At 37.5% G+C, this 23867-nt stretch overlaps 1 protein-coding gene across 1 annotated transcript in view; it reads left to right on the top strand.

Annotated features, from left to right (window-relative positions):
* The window catches only part of STK32C (serine/threonine kinase 32C), a 212335-nt gene extending 190387 nt beyond the window's left edge, over positions 1 to 21948 (top strand). Inside the window, exons 6-12 of the mRNA XM_039337435.1 lie at positions 7093 to 7182; positions 9510 to 9613; positions 10590 to 10706; positions 13834 to 13959; positions 14144 to 14275; positions 18414 to 18481; positions 19311 to 21948. Of these exons, the coding sequence (XP_039193369.1) occupies positions 7093 to 7182; positions 9510 to 9613; positions 10590 to 10706; positions 13834 to 13959; positions 14144 to 14275; positions 18414 to 18481; positions 19311 to 19449 (776 nt within the window). The 3' untranslated portion in view covers positions 19450 to 21948. The remainder of the gene's footprint in view (positions 1 to 7092; positions 7183 to 9509; positions 9614 to 10589; positions 10707 to 13833; positions 13960 to 14143; positions 14276 to 18413; positions 18482 to 19310) is intronic.
* The last annotated feature ends 1919 nt before the right edge of the window (positions 21949 to 23867 follow it).

Genomic DNA, 23867 nt, shown 5'->3' with positions numbered 1-23867 from the left:
TTTCTCTGTAATGAAACACTTCCTTAATAACTCAACAAGAGAGGCCTGTTTCATGTCAGAGGAAGCTTTTGAAAGGAAGATATTAATAATAATTAAATATTATTTATTATTATCACTTTGGGTGACTCTGAGTGGCTTACAAAGATAAAGCCCAAGTATAAAAACCAATAGCTTCCCAACCCCGTAGTAACAACAGTCAAACTATCCACTTGATGGGCTTCATATCATTCTAGGGTCTGCAGGCCCATTGGCAGATCATGTCTTCAGGGACTTGCAAAAGTGGGGGCCAGTCTGCAGAGAGTATGTTCCACAGGGAGGGAGCCACTACAGAGAGACGCCTTTTTCTAGGTCCCATTAGATTAGGGGTGTCAAACTCACAACATCACATGATGTGTCATGACATATCAGGCCCACAGGCCAGCAGTTTGACACCCCTGCACTAGATGGATCTCCATGAGTCATGGTGGTGCAGTGGTTAGAATATAGTATTGCAGGCTAACTCAGTGCTCACTGCCAGGAGTTCAATGCTGACCAGCTCAAGGTTGACTCAAGTCTTCCATCCTTCTGAGTTCAGTAAAATGAGGACTCAGATTGTTGGGGACAATATGCTGACTCTAAACTGCTTAGAGAGGGTTGTAAAGCACTGTGAAGCAGTATATAGTATATGAAGTGCTATTGCTAGTGTTAAAAGGAACCCATACTATTCTCTGCCTGGGAAGAGTTAGTCCTTCAAACAACATGGTCCCAAGCCATGTATGGCTTTGAAAATGACAGTCAGCACTTTGAATTGGACTTGGAAGCAAATTAGCAACCAATGCAGCTCCTGCAAGAGAGGTGACACGTGCAAATCTAGCCTTGCACAAAACCATGGGGGCTACCGCATTTTAAAATCAATTGAAGCTTCCAGATACTTTTCAAGGACAGTTGCATGTAGAGTGCATTGCGATATCCACAAGGTGGAATTTTAATGGTTTGCAATCAATTGCCAGAAGATTTCTTTATGCATCCCCTGATGCATTCAGCTTTGTTCCAACCCTGACAATAGCATATTCCCCAATGAATCCTTTAAAAAGCTTATCAAATAGCTTTTCACACAACAGGAAAGCGAAATGCTAGTTGACTGGAACAGCTTTTATGTATTCATGTGTAATCCAAGTTATATTTAAAGTGTCACAGTTTACCCATTAGTCCATCGATCAGAAAGACTTTCAAATGAGTTCTGATTTTTCCTATCATGCAACATTTTTTTCTATTCTGAGTAACAGGTAAGATACCGCTAGTTTGCCCTTTCATAATCAAAAAGGAAAAAAATGATATGTGATATGTGTGAAAGAGCTTGCTGACCTACAAGTGCATTTTTTAAAAAGTGTAAGTAATTAAAATCTAAACTGAGATGTTAATTCATTATAAAAAATTAAATATTTATACAATTGCATTTTACAATGGCACTTTCTTTAGGATCACGATTATTCTAAAAATGATGCGCGTAAGTAATGCAGAACTCTTTTTTTTTAAAACACATTTTATTGATTTTTTAATTCTTAAGAAAAAGTACTCGGGACACACCATGGTGTTTGGGTAATCAAACATTCAAAAGTAAAAACATATATAAACAACTTGACTCAATACATTCACTGTCCCCTCTCTATTTCCTTCAAATAGCATAATACATTTAAAATATTCCATTTCTAATTTAAATTTCTATAACTGCTAAACCTGTTTTAAAACTTTGTAAGTTTACAACCATAATCAAATTTAACTTTAAATCAACAAGTTATCAATTCAGGTATCCCTTCCAGATATATTCTAATTCTTAGTCTCTCACATCCCTCATTTTATCACAAATCTCATTTATTTCTTCTTCCACTACACAATAGATATCCTAATTAAAATAAAATATTAATATACCCTATATATATATAATCCCACAATCGATCAATCTCTTTAAGATAACAAAATAATGTTAAACCTTAAATCATTTCAGTTCATTAAACAAAATTCAAATTTCATCCAATTGATTATTATGCCTCATCACATCTATGTTATCATACAGAAAGATCATCTTACTAATTTAAAACACTCAGTTAATTATTGAAACCATCCAAATCTAAAAAGCCAACATTTTTTCAATTCTAATGCATAATAATTTTCATCAAAATAAACCTATTATTCCAAAAGGTACATTCTTAATCTATTTAAAATATCTATTCTAATAATCACCCTCCTATTTTTTTCTTACTTCTAACTCTAAATCTTAATCCTTAAAACAGTACATAAATCCAACATTGCCTTTTAATCCATTACACAATTTTAAATTTCTCTTTTCAGTCTTATTCTGGCTTTTTTTCTGTGCCAAGCAGGTTTCAATAACCAAGCTTCCCTTTCAGTCAGTAGATCTCTTTTTGTTGCTTGCAATGGCCTTTGAAAGGATAGGAATCCCATCCTCTGCATTAGGCATCTATTTCTCTCATCCTTAAAGCATTGTTGCTTTGTAGTTTCAAATCTCAATCTTTGCTTCTTCTATTCCTCAAAGTAATAGATGGAAAGTTTATAAGATAGAATAAGTTCCTCTTTTATCTCTGTTGATTCCTCTTCTAGTATGTTTTGATTTATAGAATAGTCAGATGTAGTCTGGACATCAGTTTAAAGGTTTGAAGTGAGATTTATGGATCTTAATTCTGTAGTAAACTCTTTCATTGTAGCACATATTTCTGCATTAGCCTCATAAATCTTTTCCAATATAAGTTTACAGTTTAATTGTAACTGAGGTTTCTCCATTTTTTTATTATAAATTTTTACAATTTTACAATAAAAAACCCCTTCCCCAATCCCTCCCAACCCTCCCCAAAACCCTCCCCCCTCTTCCCAGAGCTGAATACAGGGCTAACTAGAACTTAAAAGGAAAAACTTTTAAACTCAAATAAACCTCAAACAAATATAATTACGTTCAATAAACGAATTATTAAGTACTTTAACTCCATTATGTATGAAAAACAGAAAGAGAAAAAGAAGAAAGAAAAGAGAAAAAAAACCCTTCTTCCAATACTATCCTATTAACAACCATACCAGTATAATTAAATTTAACATTAAAATAATTTCTTTGTCATTACAATCCTACCAATTTACCATTATTTTATTTTATCTATAATTCACAACTTCTGTTTCTTTCACAATTAATAAACCAATCATCTCCCTAACTTAATAACATTACAAAATATCATATTTCATATAAAGTAAATTAATTGGAATCTAGTCCGCCATTAAAATATTATAAACTTTAAGTATAAATTTAAATATAAATTATTCAGAAAGCTAAACAATATTTTCTAATATCATACTTGTATTATATAAAGTTTATCCATCTTTCTTTGTCATCACAATCAACACACATATTAGCGTTACTTATACCATTGAAATTCCCTTATACATATTTAAAACAAAATATTCCTTTAAATACTCCTTAAATTTCTAAGCATACACTTCTTATCTAAAGTTTTCATTCAGTCTCCATAATCTTCTCTCCTCTTTTCCAATAACCAGTTCCATCTGCAATGGGCTATAATCTGTCAATAACCTTGGAACAATCTTTACATTCTTTACCCATCTCTCTTATCCAATAACCTCGAGAAAGCTGCTTGAAGATCTGCCATTGAAAATTGCATCAAAGAACTCTTAGGTCTTGCTTCTCCCACAGACTCAGAAACAAATTCTTGTAATACTTCTTTAACCTCCTTTTCCTGTTGTTCCTTTTCCTTGCGTTTGTATGCTGCCTGAGTCATTCTCTGCTCCTTCATCTCGACTTGTTGAGACCCCTCAGTCTGTAGTTTTCCAACTTTCATCAATACAGCTTCTTCAGACTGCTGTTCTACCTTCTTCTCTTCCGGAACTTTAAACATTATAGGTGGTGATGAGCGTGCTCCCAGGACCGAAGTATAAAACTCCCTTGCTTTAAAAACAGTATTAAGTCTATGACGTATCCCCGCATAGCTCACCACTATTCCAATCGGAATATCCCATCTAAACGGCATCTGCCTCTTTTTAAGTTCATCTGCTAAAAAAGCAAACTCCTTTCTTCTTCTTAAAATTTTAGATGGAATCTCCTTTAAAATTATAACATCTTGTGCAGCAATCTGAAACCTCTTATTGTAAAAAGCTTGTATAATTTCATTGCGCAGGGATCTTTTCCCAAAGTAAATTACCACATCCCTTGGCAAATTTCTTTGCTTTGCAACCCAAGAGTTGACTCTAAATATTTTTTCAATTTCTATGAATATTTCCTCTTTTTCTCTATCCAAAATCACAGCAAAGTCATTTGCAACCATCTCTCTCAGATCTCCTTGCAAATTTTCTCTCAAGCCTCTGATTCTTAAAGCGAGTTCCATCTCTCTATATTGAAACATAAGAATCTCATCTTGTGAATTTTCCATCTTTTTTTTCCATGCCTTCAAAGTTTTCCTCCAACACCTCCACTTTATCTGCAACTTCTTCAACACGAAAATCCAACTTTTCAACAACAGAAGCAAGTCCTTTTAAAGCCAAAACTATATCTTGCCTCAAGATCCTGTTATTCTCCACTAAGATCTCTTTCACTTCTCCCCTAATTTGAGATATAACATTTCCCATTACATCTTGCAAATCTTTTACCGTTAATGACTGTGCAAGAGGAGAAGATAATAATGTTGATTTAGGTTGTTGCGCTGGTAATATCGCCGAAGGAGAAGCCACTTTAGGAACTGTGGAAATTACTTGGCGCGTTGAAGCCATCTTAAAAGAAAAAAATTTGTTTCTTCTTTCCTCCTTCTTAAAAAAAAGAAAAAAAAAAGGAAAAAAAAGAATTAAACAAAAGAGAGGGAGGTTAACTCCAAAAACCCAAATCCTCCTTCAAAAAAAATCATTGTAATAAGAAAAAAAATGGAAAAGGAAAAGAAATAATTAAATAGACAAAATCCGTTCCGTCTCCTTAAAAAAAAAAAACTTCAAATCGCCATTTTACTTTCCCTCTCAACAAAGGAAAAAAGAAAAAATGAAAGTAACTCTTTAAACTTAAAATCCAAACTTAAAATCAAGAAATAAAATCCTCTAATCAGCTCTGTCCACTTTTTAAATAACTCACCAGTTCTCTTTAAGCACGGAGGTGGGAGCGGCGTCTTGCTTTGTCCCAAACAACAAGGGTGAGGTTTCTCCATTTTGATAGTAATTAAAAAGAGTCTCTTTTTTCTTTTTTGTGGAGGCTATATTTAATAAAAGTTAGGCAGTATCTACCCCCACAGTTCCTACAGCTGCACAGCTTATCTTTTCTCTTCAAAAATAATTTGAAGGTCAGGTCTATTCCTCTTCAAAGAGTGACCAGAGGTTGCAGTATTAAGTTTTTGCCACTAGATGTCCTCAGTAGGTTAAAAAATCTTTTCTAGACACTATTTCCTTTTTTTCTGTCTTTTAAAGTATAATGTGAAAAAAGAAATAATCTTCCAGCATAAATGATAGTACAGCTCTTAGAAAGAAAGAATTTTTTTTTTCTGCACCCCAAAGAATATGGAAATAAAATATAGTCTTTAAAATTTTGTTCTATTTTTGTATAACGCCTTTCTTCCCAAACATATAGAAGCTGCTTTTTCAAGCCAGGGAAATAATTCCAACAAGGGTCTTACAGGCACAAAAAAACAAGAGAGAGTAGAGAGAGTAGCAAGGAAAAGTCTCACCCGGATTCACCACGATGGTTCTTAAAGCTTAGATGTTCTTTGACTTGTGGTTTGGAGCAGCTAGGTGATCGGCCAATTTACTGGCCGATCTTCTCCGTCGGCCCTCAGAGATGGCTCGGACAGCTGGAGGAGCCGCCGCTCCTCCGCAGCCGAGTGAAGCCTCTTTGATGGAAGTCGCACCCTCCAGGGCAACTTTCGACTCGCATAAGGGTCTACCGGTGGAGGGAAGCTAGTCGACGAGGAGACGAGTCTCTTCGTATGGCTAGAGGCGCCACAATCCAGAACCGGAAGTCAGTAATGCAGAACTCTTAACTGAAATTGCAAGTGGCTTCTCCATCAAGAGAGAGATAAATAGGTTGTTTTATTGATATATTAGTTTTCCTGATGATAGTTAAACCTCAGATCATTTAAGCAAATGTAAAAAGTTGATTGGGTGCTTTCTAAAAAACCATCTATGGTTTAGAATATGATATTTCATTCAGTGGATTGAAAACCTGATTACACTTGTTACCTTGTCATGGCCCGGAGGAAAGGAGAGCAGGTTCCAAATTGGTGTGCATGCAAACGGCGCCGCACATGCTGGCACAGCACTAGTGGCCCCATTCATGCATGCACAAATGGGCCGCGTACACTCATCTGGGGCTAGCCACCCCATTCATGCATGCACAAACAGGCTGCACAAATCCATCCGGCGCTTATGCAAATGGGGCAGTGGGTGCTAGTGTGAGTGGGGGGAGTGCACACGCATGTGTGCATGCACCAGCCAGCTATTTCTGCAGTCCATAGGTTGGGGACCCCTAAATTAGACTATGTATGAACAAATATATTGAAATACGGGACTCATTTATACAAAATACAGTAGGTTAAAAAAACATGATATAGTTAAACCAGTTGTATAAATGTATTAGAAATATATGTATTTGAATAATTGTATTAGATAACTGTATACAGAATTGTAACTTTTTACAACCAGATCGATATAATATCATTTTTGTTTGTTGCATTTGTTTGCTTTTTTAAAAAAAATCATGTGTTTTTCCCTGTTTTCTTTGACAATGGATGTATTTTTTATCTTTGTGGGTTTTTTGTTTTTTTTGCAATAATTTTAAAAGCAATAAAAGTAAATTAAAAAAAGATTATGATATTTTAAAAATTGTATCAAATAAGATATATTGCTTTATACTTAAAAATAATAATAATAAAAATAATAACTGTTCTCCAATGATTCGGATGCCCCCTGGTTCACATTGATTAGGATAGATTTAATTTTTACGTGAATTCATAAGATTCCTTATGTTATCTTAATTGTATTATGATCTGAAATCATATTTTTCAGAATAAATTAGAGCTACAGGGTGTTTCTACCTAAATGTCATGTTGTGTTCTATTTAAGGCCATGCCCACCTAACTGATTTTAATATTGCAACAATCATCAGAGATGGTGAAAGAGCAACTGCTCTTGCTGGAACTAAGCCCTACATGGGTAAGTAAAGCCATTTCTGTTGCTTAATGATGTGGGTGGTGGATCATATTCTTCAAATAGAGTATTACGGTTTTCCTTGGAAAACCATGACTGTCAAGTGGTTTAAAACTCACTATGAGATGAAAAGAAATAAAAACATCCTGTTCCTGTAACAAATTAATTAAAATGATATTAATTATTTTAGGAGCACAGCCAGAGAAGGTTTTTCTTGTGAAATCTCATTTTTCATTCGTAATCCTCTACTGTTTCTGTTTTTTTTCTCCTACACAGATTCTGTTACATTAAGGAGTAAAAAAACAACAACAATAGACAGACTTTTATTTCCATTCATAATACGAAGAGCTCACTACATGGAAGCATCTTTAATATTAAACCCTCTCCTTCCCTCCCCCGCACACATCTCCTAATATAGTGATACCTTGGTACTCAGTTGGTTTGAAACTGTCAGAGCATGCACAGTCTTATTGCGCTGAGATAACCCAGGAGCAAACACAGTAAACAGTGGTCTATATTAAATGGTGGTTTATCTTACACTATCTACAATATCATACATTAGGAACAATGTACATACATGTGTTAATATAGCAGGCTCCAACACACAGCAGTTACAGCAGGAAAACAAAAGAGAGAGCACACATCTGCAGAGCCTTCCCTTTTATACAAAGGCTCTTAAAGATACATAGATCCAGCTGGCTCTTAAAGGGATGCAGACCCTGCTGAGTCATTCCCATCACTACATCTTACATTACATCAGCTGGTTAGCTTCTAAATCATTACCTTGACAGATACTCATCAAATTTGTTTCTCAACACATTTTGATGGGAAAACTTTGTTCCGGTACTCATCACTTGTTTGTTATTCAACGCACAAGCTAGAACTTGTTGATGTCGGCTGCCTTGTGATTTACTACATTATTTCTTATGGGAAAATTTTATTTGGTATTCATTTTTGGTATTCATCGCACCTGCTGGAACCAGTTAATGATGATTACCAAGGTATCACTGTATACGGTACCCAACAAAGAAAAGTAGATTAAACTTTTTTTATTCTGATCAAAGTGCCCCAAAATCTGCATAATAAGTAGATTTCACTAGTCTAATGCAGATGTACCTATAAAGAAGGCTAAATTTCCAACAGGGTTATAAAGTGATGGATTAGAAGTAGGTAACTATTCTAGGTATCCTTGAAGAATCATTTTTTTTCCTATCTTAGATCCAAAATTACATTTTTCCACTCAATCCAAATGAAATATACATTTTCCTGCTAAACTGGTTCATAATTTGAGATTCTGTCATGTCACATTTACTTTGTTGTGTTTTTATATGTATGCATTCTGCACCATATTGGAACATACATACTATGATATATCAGAGACAGTTTGGTATAATGGTTAAGATGCCAGGCTAGAAATTAGCAGACTCTGAATTCTAGTCTGGCCTTAGGAACAAAGCCAACTGGTTGACCTTGGGCTTGTTACTCATTCTCAGCCCTACCAAACCATTTCTGAAAAACTTTGCCAAAAAAACCTACAGGAACTTGTCCATGCAGGCTCTAAGAATTGGACACAATTGAATAGAAGAAAAAAATAAAATAATATTTATTTACCATATGACATGTCATACATGGACTAGCAATATATATTAACATTTCTCCTAGATTAGTAAAACACAATAAATGTTAAAAAGCTCAATATCTAAGAGGACAGTTTATATTTAAAAAAATAATATTTAGCTTATAATAATCCCTCATGCATTTATTTTGCCTTCAGCATAAAATAATCATCTAATTTATGTCTGTATATCTTTCCTTCTCATAAAGAGATTAGTTAGGCTTAAGAATGCTTTAATTTTCTACTTTGTTAATTGAACTCTTTTGCTTCTTCGTCCACCATTGATATTGGCTGTTTATAGCAGAAGGCAGCTGTAGATCACATCTCCCAAGGTTAAGCATATGGTCCATCCACCTTTTTAGTGCTGTAAGCAGTCTCGCTTTATTCTAGAAAAATGCAAGCTACGGAGGGGGGATCTTAATCTTTGCATTATATAACTATACATGTACTATTACCTAAGATCTGAACCTCAATTGGCTTATTGTCGTCCCCAATATTTGGTCCTATACATATGAGGTCAACATATGATTCTCTTTTGTATCATCTTAAGCCAGCATACCTAGTTATAATTTAGAAGATCTTGTGTTCATTAAGCCCCACTAAATTTGTTATAATACCTGGTTTTACATCTAAGGGAATATGCAAAAATGGTAACAGCAGTTTTACCAAAACTAACAATGATGGAAGTATTAAATGATGTCTTTGTCTTTCTTTTCAGCTCCAGAGATCTTTCATTCCTTTCTGAATGGAGGAACAGGCTACTCCTTTGAAGTTGATTGGTGGTCTCTGGGAGTGATAGCCTATGAGCTTCTGCGTGGATGGGTGCCTGACATATTCTTTATTTTTAAAAATATTTTGGAAATTGCTTTGCCACATTAAAGTGTGGGAGGGGGTTTTAGAGTTCATTTTTTTCTACCACAATTATTCATATTTATAATTAAGCAGGCCTTGTTTGTCAGATACCAACAATTTATGTGAGGTAATACCTGTTCTTAACATCAAATGCTCTCTGCCATAAATGGCCCACCTTGGATTTGCTGTCTTAAACTAGTTTGCATCTATCTGTCTCTTATCTTTCTATTATCTGTCTGTCTGTGTATCTATCTTCATGGTTCTTGGCAGTACGATATTAAACAATTTGAGACAAAACAATATGAAACAAAATAAAACAAAACATCTGAGAAAAGGGATGGAGTCTCAGAACAAACCAATCATCACACAAAGGGTGACACACTCTATTCCAGAGCCTAGGGAAAGAGTTAAGAACTCCTTTAAATAAAGCTAAGGTGAGGGTTGTACACATTACAGATGGATGTTATTCCAGAGGACAGACAGGTCTCTTTAGGCACCATTGTTAAATCAGTGAATCTGGAGCATGCGGATTCTGTCCAACCATCTGGGACAGAGAGTAACCATGGGAGACAGATGGTCTTTTGGATAACCAGGCCCTGTGCTTTATAAGTGATAACCAGCATCTTGAATCACATCCAGAAGGCTGCTGGCAACCAGTGCAGCTTAACAAAGATGCCATCGTATATGTGTGCATGCCCATAAATGCCTGTTCCACAGCATTCAGAACCCAACTGCAGCTTCCAAAGGGTCTCAAGGCAGCCCCATATGCCTTGTAATAGTTGAAATGCAAGGTGACCAAAGCATGATGATGATGATGATGATAGTAATGGAGTAGTAGTAGTATTACAGCAGTTTAAATAACTGCATCAATTAAATGCTTGATGTTACGATAGATAAATGTGGAATTCTCATGTATATCCATTTTTTCGTCTTTTTTTTCCCTCAGAGACCTTATGACATCCATTCCAATAGTCCCGTCGAATCATTAGTTCAGCTGTTCAGCACTGTGAGTGTTCAGTACACAACAGCTTGGTCAAAAGACATGGTGGCATTATTAAGAAAGGTAAAATCATTGTTTCTTCAGTAAGGATTTCAATGATTCATTATCACTCCACAAATGCGGGCTTTGATCCAAAAATATGTGCTCCCTTTGACTTGCCAACATGCTACATATGTCTGTGTAGCAACAGTTGCCTTCAGCACATTACTTCATTGTTCCCAGAACAGTGGGGGGAGTGTGTTTTGCACCACAAATACTGTCTCCTGTCCTTCAAATGTTTTCCAGCTCTGTATACACATCACTGCTGTGGTGGCGCAGCAGTTAGAATGCACTATTGCAGGCTAACTCACGCTCACCTCCAGGAGTTCAATTATGACCAGCTCAAAGTTGACTCAGCCTTCAATCATTACAAGTTCAGTAAAATGAGGAGCCAGATTGTTGGGGGCAATATGCTGACATTTGCAAACTGCTTAGAGAGGCTGTAAAGCACTGTGAAGCGGTATATAAGTCTAAGTGCTATTGCTATTTTTATTGGGCAGATAGAAGTGTGCATTGTCAGAGAGGAAAATATATTTTCTTTAGATGTAATGCAGCATGTAATTTTATCGTTAAAGGTATGCAATGCCTATACTTGTAATTGCCAGTAATAACTTACACGGAGTTGTAGGACTTTCTGGTAGCTTGATTAATAAGGACTTATTTTCATATTATCTTTTCAGATTGTGATACCCCCGTATAGGCATTCAAAAGGCAAAAATGTGTGAAATGTGTTTCGCGATCCAATTTCTCCTTTCTCTGGCATTCCCATGTTGAAGGGGAATTTCTGTAGGAGGCTGAAAGTGTATTTGGATGGTAACAGCCCTCCATGAAAGTTCAAACTGTGAATAATCAAGGGTAGTCTGTGTATCAAACTGGATGTGCCAGACTTCTTTATAAAAGCAAGTGTCTCCTGTGTATGAAACATTAGCTAATGGTGCTAATGATTGGTATCACTTGAGACTGAAGCGTCAATCTCTGGATGCCTGATAGTGTGATATATTTATAATTTCCACTAGCAGCCAACCTAGGTGATTTTTGCCAGGGCTGGCTCCAACATAGGACTTTTGAGAAGCAAGGGGAAGTGATCAGCATGCTTGAGGGAAGGCTAGCAAAAGTACAAATAAGCTTTAAAAAATTAACGTGAGAAACAAGTGTACTTAGAGCATCCAAATTCAGCCCATTGGAAACTGCATGTATAGAGGCCATGGAGTACTGAATGCTAGTTTTGTGCAGTGGAATGATTTGCAGAATATATTGGCATGAGGAAATCCTCTCTCCTCATCCAGTTGGTTTTTGGGGTTTTCCCAGATTTTTCCTGCCTACACAGTCCCCTCACTTCATCCGCAGTCCAGTGGAAAGATGCTTGTGCATGCCTAGGAAGGCCCCAAAATGTTTGTGATGAGCTTTATGGAGGACATCACAGACTGATCATTTCAGTGAGGGGAGAGTCCTTCATGCCAACATGGTGTGCAAAGCTCAAATCCGTTACAAAATGCTCCTTCAAATTCTTTGCCAGCCCTCTTCAATATCTGAGGGAAAAATAAAATGTAAAGTGCCTTTTATGCCTGTAACCTTTAAATGGTTTTAAAAGACGAGTATCTTGTTAAAAAGAAAGGAAATGCATATGTACAATAGTGACAAGAATCAAGTGCTCCAATATAAATCTCAAATGGACAGCATGTGTAATTTTAAAGTAGGATTGTGTTATGAACAATTTACTCAACAAGAATACCCCCTCTGCTGGATTAATATAAGATGATAATCTCCAAAGGAACATTGTCTGTGGAAAGTAATAAGCAGTGGAAGGAAACATTCTGAAGATGAGTATTTGTGGAAAACCCAAATGAAGAATGAATTGTTGAGATAATGAGAAGTTTCATCATATTTGAATTTGATAAGCATCAGTACAGAAGGAGTGTGATGTTATTCCCAGTCACAGAAAAAATGGAATCTGTGAATTGATGCAGCTAGGAGACTTTGTTCTTGTCCTTTTCCCCAAATTTAAATTTAAGAAAGGCCATTTAATTGTGTGCAGCCATTCCATTTTGATGGAAGGCACCCCAACTATTGCAATGAAGAATTGGTGCTTCCCTTAGGTTCTTTGTCAAACAGTGACTCAAATACTGTAGGACCTATGACTGTAGTTCAGTCCGAGGGGCTGTATTTTACTGCTCAGAAGAAACCTCTGCATCCAAATATCCCTGGGCATCTAACATGAGATAAATAAATTTGCAATAGAGGTGAATATCTGTAGCTTGGGTGCAGGATGAGGGTGAAGGTTCGTTCTCCGAGCTCATGGTTGGTTTCCAAACGTTTTGTTACCAGGCTAGGTAACATCTTCAGCTGAGATGAGCACTGACACTGACACTCCCTAAACTCTGCTGAAGATGTTACCCAGTCCGGCAATAAAACGTTCGGAAACCAACCCACAAGCTCAGAGAACGAACCTTCACCCTCATAAATAAGTTTGTTAATGATAGTCTGCAGAAAATTGAATGTGTCTTTCATTAAAAAAAATGGGGGATACAACTAACCACATTTGGTTATTTTGTGGAACAAAACAAATTAAATGAGAGATTACATTATATGTAACTGTTGAGAAAAGGAAGTGGATTTCTCTTTACTGTATAGACATCACTGCCCATGTGGAGAAGTGCAGGGAATCTTCAGTCTGCAACCCCAACTGGAACCAGAATTTCTGTTGCTAAGCGAGGCAGTTGTTAACTAAGCTGTATCTGATTTTGTGACCTTTTTTATGATTTTATAGTTGAGCAGGTCACTGCAGTTGTTAAGTGAATCACATGATTGTTAAGCAAATCTAGCTTTCCCCGTTGGTTTTGCTTATCTGAGGTGGGAAGATCACAAACAGCGATCACGCATGACCCCAGGATACTGCAGCCATTGTAAATACCTGCTGGTTGCCAAGTGCCCGGATTTTGATCCCACGGCCGTGGGGATGGTGCGACAGTCTTAAGTGTGAGGACGATCGTCAGTCACTTGTTTTTCTGTGCTATTGTAAAGTCAGATGTTCACTAAATGAATGGTTTTACAGGACTACCTGTAAAATGAAGAAACAGCTCAGATTTTCCCCCCCACCTGCTGAGTTTTGCCCTAAATAAATTTGCTTCCCCTCTCTGATTCCCATTTTCAGCTTTTGACAGTGAATCCTGAGCATCGTTTTTCTAGTCTAGCCAACATTCAGACATCCTCCTTCTTATCTCACGTGGACTGGGATGAAATTTGCGAAAAGAAAGTAGAGCCTGGCTTCGTTCCTAACGTGAGTTAAAGTGATGAGTACGTTGCTTCTGTTGTTGGTCTCTGTTACTTGTGAAGCAGATAGTAATATGAAGCCAGGGGTTATATTTCTCCCCCCCCCATGGGCAAAAAATTTGGGCTCAGAATATTGCTCGCATTATCTGTTTGCTATTCACACGGCAGACTCTCTTTCTGATTTTTCACAGAAAGGTCGTCTGCATTGCGACCCCACTTTTGAGCTGGAAGAGATGATTTTGGAGTCAAGGCCCCTGCACAAGAAAAAGAAGAGGCTCGCAAAGAACAAATCCAGGGACAACAGCAAGGACAGCTCACAGTCTGTAAGTGCTCACTTGCAGTCGCCAAGTAAAATGAAATAGTTGAATGTCCTCTGATTGTAGGAGCTGGCATTTTGCTTTCAAATGCCTCTGATGGGGCTCTGCAAACTCCACTCTGCTCCTGTCCAAACTTGAAAGAGGGTTCTGCTTTGCTCCACAAAGCAACAGGGATCCTTCACTTCTGAGAGTGAAAATAAGTGAGCCCCGTTGCTTCATTTTTATTTTCTGACGTCACTACAATACAGGCAGTCCTCGATTTACAATCACGATTGAGCCCCAAATGTTGCTAAGTGAGACATTTGTTAAGTGATTTTTGCCTCATTTTACCACTTTTCTTGCCACAGTTGTAAAGTGAATCATTGCAGTTGTTAAGTGAATCTGGCTTCCCCATGGACTTTGCTTGTCAGAAGGTCGCCAAAGGTCTTCACATGCTCTTGGGGACACCGCAACCGTCATAAATATGAAGCTGTTGCCAAGCCTCCAAAATCTTGGTCACATGACCACGAGGATGCTGCAATGGTCATAAGTGTGAAAAACGGTCATAAGTCATTTTTTTCAGTGATGTAACTTCAAAGGTCACTAAATGAATTGTTTAACTCGAGGACTGCCTGTACCAGCACAGAAACCTCTTCTTGCTTTGGTCTTCTCCAGGGAAAACAGACACGGGGAAGCTTCAAAACAGTGAGGTGTGCTTCATTAAAGCAAACTGAGTTGTTTCTTTGCTTTGACGAAGAGATGCCCGTTGCCTCTTCAGCACCAATCTAAATCACCTCATACTCTCTTACATTATGTCCCTCCAATTAGGTGAGACTAAAGTTGCTAGAATTTCAACTTCTGTTATTATAATGGGATGTGGGAATAATCCTGGAAGACAGGAGGAAGAGCCACAGACCTGACAACCATCATGCAAAAGAGATCTCGGTCCTCAGAAGTGGGATGTGGGTCGGGGAATGGCAAGTGTTTCAGAAGAGGCCTCCCTAGTTTTTCGGAGACTATTGGAAAGGAGGGGACAAAAGCTTTCAAACTAGCAAGGCTCTGTTAACGTAACCTTGCGATAAAGACAGAGCCAGTACTCACTGTTGTCCTTATCTGGGCTACTTTGAAAGGCTGTTATTTTATTTTATTTATTTTATTTTATTCCCTTGAAGGGAAGGGTCTGCAGATGCCCAGCCTGTCAGCCCGGCCGGGCAGTCAGGCTGAGGATGAATTCCGATCAATGAAAAAAAATTATATTGTCAAATCACAATTAATAAAAATGAGGAATTAGAACTAAGCTAACAGGAATAAGAAAAAAGGAAAACACAGAGTCTTCTGCTCCAGGAGCGAAGAAAAAACATGTCTTAGAGCAAAGAGACTAAGTCTAAAACTGGAGTGCAGTTGGCACAGCGGGGGCGGTACTAAATTTCAGACTTAGTCTAATTGGAGCAGATAGATTAAGACAACCCATCCGTGGGTTCTCCATCCAATCATGCTGGAGAACACGGTTTCTTATGGCAAAGGACCAACCTCTTGCCAACCACTGCTTATAAGTGACATCATTGTTGCTCTTCTTGTTGTTTTCCTTGAATACCAACAGTATGCAAGGCATTTAATCTAAGAACAATGTATTTAAACAACCATTATGAAAAAATATTTGAAGAGCGAGTGCAAATTTTATCTGCATTTCTTAACAACAAAAACAGATTAAAAGCAGAAATGAGGGCAACTAAGCAGCCCAACAAATACTAGAAACTGACTGATCTGTTCATTATGGTTAATCTGTCTGATTAACTGACTGATATGTCCATGATGGTTAATTAGAGGAACAATTGTTGGGAGTCAGTACATTACTTAAACTTAGGATAGATAGATAGATAGATAGATAGATAGATAGATAGATAGATAGATAGATAGATAGATAGATAGATAGATAGATGAAAGAAAGGAAAGAAAGAAAGAAAGAAAGAAAGAAAGGTTATTTCTTTTAAATCAGAGGTAAGCAAAATCTAGCAGAAGTTGATAAGAAGAAAGTGTGTATATAAGCAGTGGCATATGGATTTCTAATGACCAGGTTTGCCAAGCAACATATTCTAATTGGAATTAGGTCAAAACTAGTTAGAATTCTCACTTTTAATGCCTTTCAAAAAACACCTGTTCTTAGTATTAAGAGGTGTAAAAAAGCCTTCCATAGATGTTGTTGAGAGTGTATTCAGTCCCAGTAAATTCATCACAAGCTGAAAGCTAACAAAAAAAATGATGTTATATTGTCAGTTATCTAGCTTCAGTTAAGTCTGACACGCTTTTGAGAATGTAGGGCTTTTTCTTTTTCCACAGCAGCAATTCACTTTTTGAAAGTAAATAACCCCAACTGCTATATTCCTAAATAAGTTACCAAATTTATGTCCGGCTGTTTCATTAAAAAGAAATGAAGCCTCAATCCGCTAAATTGGAAATCGATTTTGTGAAGCAAAAAATAAAGCAGGTGAGAGCTGTACCAGTCCTGTTTGTCCCTGTTGAGTGCTAGAGCTGTGCAGAGCATTGAATTTGATTTCAAAAAATGCTTCATAGCGTGCAGTAGCACAATTGTAGCCTCTGCTTGCAACCTCATAAAGCAGCTGCAATATATCCTGGGATTGGCTGGTTGATTACAGTGCTTATGTTCAATCACAGTTAGACAACAACATTGGGCAATTCACAATAAACATCCATAAAACATTCACATCGGCCTCCCCCACAATCAGTCCCATAAAACCACCAGTAAATATCCTGTAAAACCAACGGTACAACTAGAACAAGCCCCCTTAACAGGGAAAAACATTGTACAATCAAAAGCACTTAAGCTCCAGCAGCCCAGCGGAATAATGCTATTTTAGCCACCTTGTTGAAACAATACAACATGTGGATTGCCTAAAGTTGTTCGTAAGAAGGCCTGTGTTGTGATTCCGTGCCAGCCTGTGCTCCCAACAGCTGAGTCTGAGGAATCTGAGGAGGAGGTAGAGGAGGCATTTGGAGGGCCATCAGGGGCAGAGGGAGGCTCTGATGAATTACAGGACTCACGGTTTGATGCAGAGCCTGGGCCCTCCAGTCGTGTTCCTGATGAAGCTCAGCTGTGTGAAGAGAATGAATCAGACTCAGAGGACTCATACCTGATGGACATGCTAATTGATGCACGCACACGTCATCAATTAGCGAGAGTAAATCAGCAGCAGTCAATACGGCAACTCCAGAGTAAAAGGAGAAGGCACTGAGAGGCAACGCCTTGGGACTGCTGTATAAAAAGAAGAGGTGTGGACGGTGCTGGTTGCTGAAGGCAACCGTTTGCAAAGTACTTCTTTGAATCCTGGTCTGTTCGTCTTGCTTGTGACTACTCTTCTGTTTGCATCGTGTTTCCTGTGGACTATTTCCTTCATTTGGATTGAGTTTTGCTGTTTGTGTTTTGGACTATTTGGCAGGTTTGTCACCCATATTAAAAGGGGTTTGTTTTGTTTTAAAGTCTCCAACCTATTTTATCAACAGGGGTTTGGTCCTTGTGCCTTTAACAAGGACGGCTCTAGGCTGGGATAGAACAGCCTGACCCTGGCCCTACTTTCTAACTTCTCTACTTCTTGGAGTGGAGTTCCTGAAGTATCCTCTCTATGGTGGAGCTTACAAGATGGCCAAACTCCTTTTGAAGGAGATGGTGCCTAAGAGGTCACCTCTCTGTAGGTCATCTGCATATCCATCTCTTTTATGTGTGACATATAAACTGCCATTTAAGGGTAAGCAGACAATTTGGTGAGATTCTTATGAACTGGAGATCAACAATAAAGCTATTTGACCAGATCTTGGAGCTATTCTGGTTGCCTACACCTGACAAAAAGATAGGGTAGGTGGATCGGTGATTGGTTTACTTTTATTTAATGAACTATAACTGACCATGGGTTTTAACTCATCGCCTAATTTCTCACCTGATATATATAATTATATCATATTGGACCATTAATTAAGCAAAATAAGGTTCCAGAATAGCTAACAGGAAACAAATAAAAGCATACAGTGATCACAATTCTGGGTGACTCAAAGATGATGATGTTGCTACTGTTTTTAGGTGAAAAACTTACTTCTGCTTTTAATTCATGGCAATTTAGACAGGAAAGTACAAATAATATTTCTCTTTTTATAGGAAAATGACTACTTGCAGGAATGTCTTGAAGCAATTCAGCAAGACTTTGTCATTTTTAACAGAGAAAAGTGAGTCTGAAACTTGTTTTTAAAAGCGAGGTGGGGTGGAAAGACGTTTGGGTTGGCTGGATAATAATTACAATTACAAATCATGGAGAAAAATTCTCATATTTTCAGTTCTTTTATGTATCACACCAAAAACATACCATATATCTAATGTTGGAGAGAGCCTTCCGATCACTGAGTGATAGAGAATGTAGGTTATAATCTGGGACATCTGAGAATATATGAACTTCAAACTGCCAAGGTTGAGAAATATTGCATATAAGATATACATTCATTAGAAGATAACAGATAAATCTCAAGTGATAACAAAAGAGTAATAAAGTTGGCACCAGATAAACCTCTTAGACATTTTTGCACAATAACAGGAAGGTTATTTAGATGTTCCGTCTCTTAACACTCACTTGTCCTATTTCATTTGAGGGTATGGGGAATGGAGGGAGAAGGCACCTTCGATGCAGTTCTACAAGCCTTCCTGAACTCTAATCTCCATTAAATGTCTCACTTATTATTTATTTATTTATTTATGAGACTTATATACCGCTTTAAGTGCAAGCCCTCTCTAAGCGGTGTACACCAGTAAGCAATGTATATATATATATATATATATTTACATTGCCCCCAACAATCTGGGTCCTCATTTTACCTACCCCGGAAGGATGGAAGGCTGAGTCAACCTTGAGCCGGTGAGATTTGAACTGCTGACCTGCTGAACACAGTCAGCTAAAGTGGCCTGCAGTACTGCACTCTAACTGCTGCGCCACCTTGGTACTTCAGAACAATGCTTTCATGACTACTTACTTTCACCACATACATAACTGCTTGGCCTTTGCAGGTTGAAGAAGAGCCAGGATCAGATGAATGAGTCCCTTTCTCCTCCTGAAACCACCGATGAAACAGAGACTGAAACAGAATCTGAACATTCCAACCTAAACATGTGTAGCTCAGTGTGCTCATCTACAGGCAGCAGCTAGGACAAGAGGGCAAAGGGGCTAGAAGCTTGTGTGCCTCTTAAATAAAACATTCTCAGGTTGCAATGACAAGCAGATGACAGTACAGCAGGTACTTTTGTGGACAGGGGAAAAAAAAAAGAAGAATCACACAAACACTGTAGAGCCACAAAAAAAGCAAATAGTCCTTACAGAACTCACAGATTCAAAAAGATCTCCTGTTACCAGAGACTTTGCTACTATGCAACACCTCAACACCACTGTTCGATTTCTTTCTTTGTCCTTTTCTTTTGATAGGCGACAGATAGCATCTGAAGTATATTTCAGGGACAAGAATGTAACATAGATCCAAGAATATGCAGAATGAAAGCGTGCAAGGTGGGAGGGCTAGAAAAGATTGCCAAGGCAATTGAAAATGCCCCATCGCTATTGCCCTTGCAGTCAGACAAAAGTTAACGGCATGCAAAATTGTCTCTTGATATTTTCAGAGCATCTGAGGATTCTTACAGAGCATGGCACTTACAGAGTTACCTGTTGGGACAGGGCTCAACTGATACCTTTGACTTCTTGTGGTTTTTAATAAGTTTAATCTCTGATTTAACAGGTGCTTTGGAATCCACCCATCTAGGGCCAAATGCTCTGACTTTTACAGCTAGTTTTTTAAAATGGTGTAGTGCAAGGTAATTTTATTTTTGTCAAACCACTGCATCTTTTTCACAAAGCTGTCCTTGACTTCCAAGGAATGTTGTATGCTTACAAGCACCTGAACTGAGGTTAGCATTTTCTTCACTCCTGTAAAGGAGCAGGATATTAGCGTGGCTTGATTGAGATGCCCTAATGATTGAGGAAGTAACATTTAATGCACTTCTTTATGCTGTTCAAAGTGTGATTTAAATATATCAATCATTGGCACCTGTTTTAACTACTTACAAAAACTGGAAATTTTTGATGCTGGTTCCTGCTGTGGATACTGCCTTTTTCTTTGTTTCAGAAATCACTTCTCCTTTCTTATACCAAGGCTGCTATCCTACACATATTTACCACGGAATAACGTCCACTGAATGTAGTGGATTTACCCCAGGTAAAAATAGTTAGGATTGCCTTGAGGCTTTTTCTTACTATATTGTGGCTTTATTCTTAAAACTCCAGGAATTCTTGACATTAGGGTATATGTTGTACATAAATCTTGTAACTCTTTTCACTCCAGTTTTGTTAAAGCCTGGAAAAGTTTGTCCTGTTTGTATCTTAGTTGTGTTTTCTTGAAAGAAAGTGAACTTTGCATGCTTTTAATGTCGATACATTTCCCACCCACCTGCCTTGTCTTATTGAAACCAATTTGCTAAGCATTGGACTAGAGTGTTTTGGAAACAGGAATCCTTACAGCCTTACTTCTGAAGCTACAATTTTCTCTGCAACAAGGTTTTTTTTTTTTTGTAAATTTCTCTGCCATTAAGATGGAATTCTGACCAACTCATTATCCAGTCAATTCAACAAATGACGCAACAGAGGTATAATCCCTTTTATATGGACTACAGTGAACACATGCTTAACTTTCCACAGTTTTATGTGGAGGTTAGTAAGAAACAAAGATTGTCCCCAACTGATATTTTGTAAGAATCATTAGAAAGGAAAGAAGAATCGAGTTTGCTTGTGCAGATATACAAAGAAACCAAAGCTTTATTCTCAGTGCCATTGTTTGTAGATTATAGCCAGGTAAATGGTGCGTCCAATTTACAGTTGAATGCTAAATGTTATTAAGTTGTGTTAGTACTATGATTAAAACTTCACTTGATTTCAAGGGAGAAACTCTCAAAGATATTTAGATTATGCTATTCCACCAGCTGTTTTATCATAGTGTCGTAACCTCTGATGTTACAAGCAGAGCTGCAAGTATGCCAATAGGAATGTTCAAAGTCAAAAGCCTTTTATGTGTTGGGAAAAAGAATACCACCACTTCCCTGCATTCATGAGTAAGGTCCGGTAGTGAGTACAGAACCACATACAACCCAATGTAGTTATTGTCCCCATGGGATACAGAATCCTAACACTAAGGATTCATAATTTCATATAGGATTATAACCATGTTAAGACAAGCCTGGGTCCAGTCTTTTTTCAGATCATCCACACGTTTTTCCTAATGTCTAAAGAAAGCTAAAGTGCCAATAGGGTTTGCCACTGATCGCCGTTCAATTGCATCATAGCACAATAGATTCTACAGAGTTAAAACTCCAAATTGAATTCAAGACCTCAGTGTGGGTGACATGTGCATGTTCTAGTAATCAATCATAGACTTAAAATGTTGCATTTTTAAAAAAGAATACTTGCCTCTGACTACTTTGTTTAGGAAGTGTTTAGTCTAATTAGCCTTGTGTTGAATGTTCTATGTGAATCTAAGACAAAAATGGCTTTCTTGTTAAAATGTTTGCATTGATGTAATTCATAGGAAGTCCATTGTTTTTTTAAAGATACAAAATAAAAGATAATTTCTTTAAAAGGTTTACAATCATGATTTAATAAAAGCAGAGCCAGAAAAACATGTTGTATTGATTTTTATGGGGAGTTGTGCTTCTGTTTAAGGAGATGGAACAATGGTTAAATTTGTGGAGTTATCCTCAAAAATGTTCCCCTTCTTATTTTTCTCTTTCTTTTTTTGTCTTCAGAAACTAACTGTGCCATGCAGACATACTTTCATTTACTTCACTTACTTACTTCACTTACTTAGTTACTTACTTATTACAGAGTGGACCATCTCACAGCAGGCTTAGACAGAGTCCAGAGTCCAACAAAATGCTTGAGGGAAGGGACCCAGAGCATGCCTCCCTACTGGACCCAGTGGGGTGGTCAGAAAAAAGAGGGGGCAGGCAGTTGAGCAGATAGCCTGGTTCTGGGCCATGAAGGGCTTCATAAGTAGTAACTAGTTACAGGTCACCTCTTCTATCATTTTCTTTAGAGGACTGCAGATGTGAAGAGGCTTTGCTTATCAATATTTACTTTTCCCTTCAGGATGGTTGTCTGCAAGCTCAGTCAGCCAAGAGATTCTATTCTTTCCTTTTCCAGAGAAAAGAAATGAACATACTTCTGAACTGTCTTTGAGGTGATAGGCTTGTAGACTGATAATCACAAGTCTCCCGGCACCTGCTTAAAAGCATATTTGAAAGTACGTAACAGCCATGTGGGAAGCTAACTTCTACAGAACCTGTGTTTCTTAACTCAGTACTATCACTGCTGCAGTATCAGGAAAACAGTTAGATGGTGATAGTGAATGCAGCAATATCCTTCTGAACTATAGGCTAGGTTTTTTAAACCTAAAACTCAATACATTTATTGGAAGTCAGCCTTCAACATTTGAGGCCAACATGGCCATTGATCATACTGGATGTGTGTGTTGGGAATTGTAGCCCCACATCTTGACATTTATTGGGATTAAGAAATCTTATGCAGTAGGGAGTATTCAGCTTGTTCAGGCTGAATTCAGTTTCCTTTAGCTTAGCTCAATATTTCTCAATCTTGACAACTTGAAGGTGTGTGAACTTCAACTTCCAGAATTCCCTAGTCGTCATTCTGGTCCGGGAATGTTGGGAGTTGAAGTCCACACACTTTCAAGTTGCCAAAATTGAAAAGCAGTGGCTTAGGTGGTAACTGGACAAGTGCCTGGAGCATTTCAGTTATGTGCAAAATGTTTCCTCCCCTTCAGATATATTCATTTATTTTGCCATGATTATACTGCTTGTGTTCAACAGCAAAGAAACATTGAGGAAAGGTTTAAAACACATGCTTTCGATAATTTACTTATTTTTTAAAGCATGTTCCTTTATATTTTACATATATTAAATTCTGTGTTTTAGTTTTACTTAGTGTATTAAATTTGTGGGAAGGTTTCTAAGCATAATTCTAGAATAAATACATTGAGCCCAAATTATACAACATCAGTTCTCTGCCGACTATTTTCTGTCTTTACCAAATGCACTGCTAAGGACGATGGATCTGTAATTCAGCAATATCTGAAGGACTACAGCTTGTTGATCTCAGATTAGACTTCTCCTCATATATAACCTCAGCCTGCTATCAGTGACTTCCTACCACAAAAATACTTTCCACTGGACCAACACTCACACAAAAAAATAAAATTAAATTACCCAACTTCACAAACATTATACTGAGATATTATAGAATATCGGTGCATGGAGAAAGACTGCTATTTTCTGGTTACCTCAGCATAACTGCAGTTGGTAAAATATCCCCATCAAGGTTCATGTTTTTCTGAAAATTGTACTGCATGCTAATGAACATTATTTCCTATGGGGGAATTTCTATGATATTCATATCAAGCAGTACAAAAAGGTCATTGCATATGTACTGTGAAAGTAAATATGGTAGGTGGTTAGTATGCAACAGTTTGGTCATAGCCATGGGGAAGCCATATTGGGAGACCATGGGCCTCA

This window comes from Crotalus tigris, unplaced genomic scaffold (genome assembly GCF_016545835.1).
Source record: "Crotalus tigris isolate CLP2741 ecotype Arizona unplaced genomic scaffold, ASM1654583v1 scf7180000017678.2327064, whole genome shotgun sequence".
Taxonomy (NCBI): Eukaryota; Metazoa; Chordata; class Lepidosauria; order Squamata; family Viperidae; genus Crotalus; species Crotalus tigris.
This window is presented reverse-complemented; position numbering and strand designations above follow the sequence as displayed.